Source organism: Cyprinodon variegatus, unplaced genomic scaffold, assembly GCF_000732505.1.
Source record: "Cyprinodon variegatus isolate N-32 unplaced genomic scaffold, C_variegatus-1.0 Scaffold730, whole genome shotgun sequence".
NCBI lineage: Eukaryota > Metazoa > Chordata > Actinopteri > Cyprinodontiformes > Cyprinodontidae > Cyprinodon > Cyprinodon variegatus.
The window spans coordinates 40,162-47,434 of record NW_015151183.1 but is presented as its reverse complement, the minus strand read 5'-3'; the positions used below and the strand labels follow the sequence as shown (position 1 = coordinate 47,434).

General features: G+C 35.6%; 1 protein-coding gene across 1 annotated transcript in view; it reads left to right on the top strand.

Moving 5' to 3' along the window:
• LOC107097874 (claudin-11-like) overlaps positions 1 to 5,553 on the top strand; it is an 8,142-nt gene extending 2,589 nt beyond the window's left edge. Inside the window, exons 2-3 of the mRNA XM_015395206.1 lie at positions 1,945 to 2,112; positions 4,716 to 5,553. Coding sequence (XP_015250692.1) covers positions 1,945 to 2,112; positions 4,716 to 4,975 — 428 coding nt within the window. The 3' untranslated portion in view covers positions 4,976 to 5,553. The remainder of the gene's footprint in view (positions 1 to 1,944; positions 2,113 to 4,715) is intronic.
• The last annotated feature ends 1,720 nt before the right edge of the window (positions 5,554 to 7,273 follow it).

The window sequence follows — 7,273 nt, the reverse complement described above, 5'->3', positions numbered from 1 at the left end:
TTTTATGCATAAAAGTCACAAAAACAAAAGAAACTGATAAAAACATAACTTTTTTTTTTTTTCAGTGGCCCTAATCCTCTTCCGTATCCCTGTTTGGTTTCTTATTGTGATAAAATATTCACAAGTGTGGGGCATGACCCCTAGGGAGGACTAAGTGTAATTGCAGGAGGGTGTAGAAGAGCTACATTTCACAAATTTGCCATTTTGAGAGTCCTTTTTCATTTTCTTCATAGCAATATTGATTCTGTTAAGGAGAAAAAAAAACAGCTAAACTGCAAATAAAAAAACATTAAAGGTGAAAAAATTTCGATTTAAAGGACACTTTCGAGTTTATTTTATTAGAATATGTAATTGATGCTGAATTTTCTTTGTTCAACTGTTGGAAAATGATATATTTTATAATCTTTAAAAGTTCTTTTTCTTTGGATAACCTGATCTATTGTATCTGTTAAGCTCAGAGGGGATAGAATGCCTTACAATTGCACTTAAGTTGGAGTAAAACTACTTTATCATATTTGTACTTTACCAAGAGTATAAAGTAGTCCTCTAGGAAACAACCTAGGTAAGAGTAAAAAAGTTCTATAAGGCTACTAAAGTATTGAGTACAAAGACGAAAAATCTAGTTACATTAAAATTCTATTTTAAAGGCTGTAATAAAATGAACTTGGCATAAACCAGATTGATACGTGTAGAAGTATTTTCAGGAGTTTGGAAAATTTTGCTTTTAAGGTTATAATAAAATAACTAAAACAAACACATTTTATAGTTGAAAACTAACAATTTTCTTTCTATGAAAGCAGTACCTAAAAGTATAATATTTACTCCTACAGTTTATTAGCTTGACCTCCAAAGGTAATGATAGGTTCAAATAAACTTGAGTAGAAAAAAATCAACCACTTATTTGATGTAAATATTAACTGCGTGTCTTTGTCTGGAGCACTTAAAAAACTAGTTTGTTATTCTGGGAAGTTAATAACAATTGATGGAGGAGGCAAACATGATATTGAAGTAAGGGAAGCGAAATTTTATAAATTTTCTACTCTTGAATAAAAGTAAAAAGTACAGTGCAGTAAAACAACTCCTGATAGTATAATTCGGTTAAAATGTCACTCATGTAACTGTAACTACTTGTTACTGGTTACTAACCAGTTACTTTTTTTGTCCTGTCTGGCAATGTGGCAATAAGAAAAATTGTGTTGATGCCAAAAAAGGACCCAACAGCTATCGCCATAGTGGTCCACTTGATTTATGCATATAAATATCTTTATCATAATTATGCAGGGACTTTTACAGATTATATGGACACTACAATGTAGGTAGAACAGGAAAGGAAAAACTGAAAAAAGCAGAAAAGATGAAAGAAAGAGGAGATAAAAGGGAGACAACGATAAAACATCTTCAGTCTGCTTCATCACCTGCAAAGAGATGTAAAAAGAACAGCACAACCAAAAGACATGGTATAAGAGATACAATAAAGTAACACCTTGATGCTATTGCTGAAGTATAAGTAGCATTATTTAATTTGACATGTTTACTGTGGTAGCTGAAGATAAGAAAATGGGCTTTCTGTATGGAAGTGAATAAGTACCTGAAACCAGTTATAAAGAACCATGGCCCAAGTTTAAGTTCAACTGATACAGGAAGACTACTGTTACTCACCCAGGAATGGGTCACCTTGTGGAAAATTTCCTTGAGTCAGGATAATTACATTTTGCCTGTTTAGACAGATATTTTGCATGATTTTCTAATTAGAAGAAGTTTGTCTCTAAGCATTGTTGCCTTGCTATAAAAAATATGAATAACTGCATCTAAATTGAAAGCATGCGTTAGATGGAAGCCATGCCATACTGTGTCTGCCAGCGAGCTGCATTCCTAACATTCCCTGCAGCATATGCGAGGTCTGCTGCGTTGCCGTATTCTGAACAGATGCTTTGTATCTGGCAGCGTATGTACAGGTGTCTCGAGCTTTGATGATCTCCGTATGTCTTCTGGGACTTCCTGCACTTCTGCTGGTCCTCCTGTCCACGCCGTGCATTCGGCTTCCCACCAATGCCACTACCACTGTCAAGAAGCGCAATACCAGAGTGGGCGGCATCCTCTTCATCATCATGGGTGAGGAAGCATCAGGACACCCTCACAGAACCAAGATCCAGACCTTTCTAATACAATACTGATCCCCATATTCATTTAGAGCCTAGTGGTCAGGGCAAAGGGCTTTGAATCCTGAGTTTGTGAGTTCGAAAGGTACCCCCTTATCCCCTGATTGCTCCCCGGGAGCAACACGATGGCAGCCCATTGATCCCCAAAGGGGATTGGTTAAATGCAGAGTTAATTTCTCCATTGTGAGATCAATAAAATTCAATATTTCCCCAAACTTATTTACTTTATTGTGACTTTTATGAGAAACTCAACTTCTTGAACTTTTCCATCTTGTTACAGTAATCCTAATTATATAAATGCAATAACCTAATGGGATTTTATAGGGTCCAATGAAAACATATAGTTTCTAAATTCATAAGCTTCAGTTTAGTGACCTGACACACTTAATACAATTAGAGAAAATAAAATATACTTTAAGGGGGTCCAGGAATAGATTTTTCTCTCGCTGGGGTCGAATATTGATGCATTTAGGTAAACTTAAAACAGTGCCCACTTGATGATCCTCTGGCAGTCATCCTGCGTTTGTATTTGTGATTATGATTAAACCCATGCCTTGTCTAGTGCACAACATCAGTGCTGGCAAACCGAGATATATGCTCTTTTTGTTATGTACTCTCATACATGTGTATATATTTGGATGTATATATGCATGTATGTAAAAATGTTTCTATTTTTTTTTTATTTTACTTTTTTTTTTTCTTCACTGTTCTTGTTTATTTTTGTATTACCTGCAATTATCTACTCCTACTGGAGTAGATAATCCCAAAAACATGTGGCCAACATGTTTTTGGGATGAGGGGTTAAAATATAAATATGAGTATCATGCCTCCTTGTAATTAAAATGATATAATTTATCTCTGATGCTAAATAAAAAAGTAATAATAATAAAAAAAAAGAACTTGAGACCAGAACATGACTAGTGTGTAGTAAGAGGATCATTGTAGGACCTAAACGATCAGTCAGAGCTGCAGTGGAATGGTTTATATTGAAATGCTTTAATAAGTTAGAAATGACCTAGTGAAAGTCCAGACCTAGTTAAATTAAATTAGTAGTGTGTGGTTAGACTACAAACACACACCACACTATTCAGCTAACTGTCAAAAACATAAAATTTTTTCTAATTATGCACTACTTTGTGCTGATCATCTAAAGAGAAACATTTTTGAGAAAATAAAAACTAAGGAGCTGATTTTCAGAAGGACTTCACGTCTTCACGGTTTTTTATGAGCCCAGAGCAGATCTTCTAAAAAGGTTAAAATTAAATTATTTTCATTTGCAGTTCAGCAGACAGCGTGTGCAAACAAACTTTTTCCCTGTGTGCCTTCATTAATTTACACATCATATTCGTATGACCAAACTGCATGAAGTCATAGGTGGAGGATATTCAAATGTCAACATTTACCTCATGCAAATGATTTTCAAAATCCAATGCTTAACTGTGGTTCCAGTTTTTATGTCTTTTTATCACTTCTGAAAGTTCAAACTCTCATGCAAAGATTTCTGGGGTCACTGTTGACACAAAGGCGGGAATTAGTTAAATGCTGGACGATGGAGCGAGATTCTGTGTGCATGGAAACATATTTGGACATATATACAGAAATGATGATAGTAGAATTATATTAATAAAGAAAAAAGTCTAGACGGGTAGGTAGCCAGTGATCAATGCAGCAGGACTGCAAATAATCTTTATACAATATGTGATGAGGAAGACCTCCTGCCCTGTTCCAGTACCAAAGAATACTGAACCAAGATTCCTCAGTGACGCCCTGGGGGAGGGCAGTTTAGAGACCTACTAGGTTGAACTTGCTCTCTCATACCCCCTTTCCTGTCAGCCTACTGTCTAAAAAAGCCACTACTGCCATAGAACACCCCCCACCCCACCCCAAAGCACAGTGCATTGGTAAAGTCTCCTGACTTGAAAAGGTGCTATATAAAGCCATAAGTGCACAGAAATCAAATAAGTGATATAAGCAGATAGCACGCCATAAATGTGATTGCAGACTGCAGCAACATTCAGATACAATTTGTTTTTTACATCTATCGAATTCTTCATCCTGACCTTAAACCTGCGGCACTGAGCTAAAATCCCCTCATGGTCTTTCATTTTGCACCTCTAGCTATACCTCTGGTTTTGGTAAAAGATCCAATTTAAGTAAAGAAACTTTTATTGGTGTCATAGTTTTGTGTTTGACTAATTTTTAGTCTATGGAGATAGATTTAAATTTTTTGATTTTTGTAAACCGTTTCAGAAAACAAACCTTTGTTGTCATTGAAAATGTGAAAACAGTTCTACTGATTAACTCATAAAAGAAATTGAGAGTGGATCGACCTTTTCAGTACATTAATCTGCTGTTTTTTGGCTGTTTTTAAGAGAACGGGGAGGGTTCTGGTCTGGATGCTCTTCCTCATCTTGACTAGATCCATCCGTCTGATTCTTTAGAACAAACAGTTCCTGCCCATAATCCTTCTGACCAGACATGATCAAAAACATATAACCTTCTCTTTATTCTTTTTTTTTGTCTTTCAAAACAATCATCATCCTTCTGGAAAAACAGCTGTGTTTGGCGCCGTTGCAACCATCTGGTTCCCTATAGGAGCAAACAAAACCGAGCACCTCATGTCCTTCGGCTACTCTCTGTACGTTGGCTGGGCTGGAGCCGGCCTCTGTCTGCTGAGCGGGATTATCATCCTGTGTTTCCTGGTTGCCCTCATTGACGATGAGTCCAGGGAGAAGAGCTTCTTCTACTCCAGGAGGGGCGGAACGGCCCGGGAGGTAGATCGTCCCTCCAACCATGCCAAGAGTGAACGGGTGTGAGCAACACGTCCACTCTTCTCAATCCAGTCTGGTTTCTTTTCTGCCTTTTATCGAATATCCTGATTTATTTTCTCTGATGTGTGATTTTTTTTTTTTTGTATACATATAATCAGTTGTAGACAGCAGATGGTGATGCTCAAAGGTTTTAAAAAAAAAAATGTAATAAAAGTATGTAAAAGAAATCCAAATGTAATTCTAGCTTATTGTAATAACTGAAACAACTAAGAGGCTTTCTGGTGGTAAAAATATTTTATTCTATTTTTTACCATGTACAGATTAATTATCCACAAAAGCTACAAAAAGTGTTATATCAAGTAAGCTATTTTTGACCCGCCTAATGTTTGTTTAACAACACATTTAACAGCATTTAGTGTTTCGCAGGAAGGAAAGTTTAATGTTGAGATTAATCATTTTTTTTCCTGTCTGGCATCAGGTCAACATAAATAAACAAAACCTGTAAAGTTAGAAGAATTAGATAAAATCAGCTGAATAATTATCTTTCTATGATTTATTTAACCAGTGATACATCATTAACCTTTCATTTAGATTTTTAATGGCTTTTTTCTTTTCAGTATCATAGAATAGTGATCTTTTAATATTGAATTTCTGCTCAGACAGATTCTGTTCTTTTTTTTTTGCATCTTATATTGTTGAAATTATTTGGCAATAAATGTTTAATCTCAGTGTGATTTTTCTCTAATCAGACTTTTAATTTTTATTTTTTTTTTTACGTAACACTGGTCTTAATTTCCCCATGAACTAAGTTATAAACTTGCTATTAGAAGGGAGTTTAATCTCTGGGGTGATTCTCCAACTGCAGTGAAATTTGCTCATTAAATTTTTCTGAAATATTTTGATTAGTTCTACTTTATCAGAATGTGCAGAAAAAATTATTTCATAGTGTTTGTATTAAAATACCATAAATATTGTATTATATATAGAGGTGGAAAAGACAATGTTTAGCATTGCTTTTAAAATCTCATTAGCATAATAATCTGTTTTAAAGTTAGCATAAAAATATGCCCAAAAACAAAGCATAAATGATATTTCTCTCTTTGTGCATTCAAATGAAATATGTGTTTGCAAATGACAACCAATAAACCTATTTTTGGTTTTGCAAAACCTTGAGTTGATTTTTTCCTTGTTTTCCTTGCGTCCACACAGATGAGGTGTGGTGGACAGCGATCTCTATAGGTACAGGTGTTCTTTTTATGAAAGTGACCCAAATACATATACATCTTTTAAGCACACACTATTTTTCATTAAAATAAGCATTTTTGTGCCATTTGTCCATAAAGTTACTGCTAAATCAAATTCAGTCTTATGAGTTAAATTTCAGTCTTATGAAAGACTGAGAGTCCAAAACCTGGCAGAGGGACAAAGGACATACTGTATAGCAAAAACACTCAATATAAAATCATATTTGATATACTATAAACAGTTATTTATCTGCCATGATTCTTTCATGAGTTCATCTTTGTGTCTCATAGGTGCAACATGAAAAAATGAAATGATGTGTTTTTGTTTTTTTTCTTATTTCTGCGTGGGATATAAACTCTTGATTGTTGGAGTTTTGCCTGCTGATCACCGTCAGCATGAGAAGTCAGAGGACGTTTAACAGAGATAGATTTTCCCCTAACTGGTTCCGATGGTTCTACGGCAGTGTCCAATAACTTATTGCTTTATATTTTCCACCCTATCGGCCTGAACTCCTTTAAAGGTGATACTGATGAACAGATCACTAGACTTTCTGAAAGTCTTTTATACTTTTCTCTGGATTCACAGTGTCTAAAGCCCAGTGAATGTGGCCTATGTTAAGTTTAAAAACCCTTTGCATATCTGTTTATTTGTAAATTATTTCACCCCCATTCTTCCTGCATTGAGAGTTAATTTGAGTCTCAGAGTTCAGTTGTTTAAAGACCACGTTTGTTCAACCCACTGCACTCACTCAGGAGAAACTGATAGCCCCCTTGGGAACTGGGGGATAGCAGTAAATGCTGTGACCCCTGACTGGTGTTTAATGTATGCTCTTTACACTTTTCTTTTTACATGTGATCGTTAATAAATTTTGCCAATAGGGCTTGGGCGTCATGACGTAATTACTTTGCGTGGCCGCCATGTTGATGGCCTCCTTTACCGCTGCTCAGACTACTGCCTACGACTACCACATACTGTACTCCCTCTCAGCCGTGTTTTTAATTTGATTATTTCACCTTAACTTCATTTCAACCATGGTAAACCGTTGCTGTATTGTGGGCAGTAACAGCTCAACGCACGATCGCCATGGAAAAAACATAG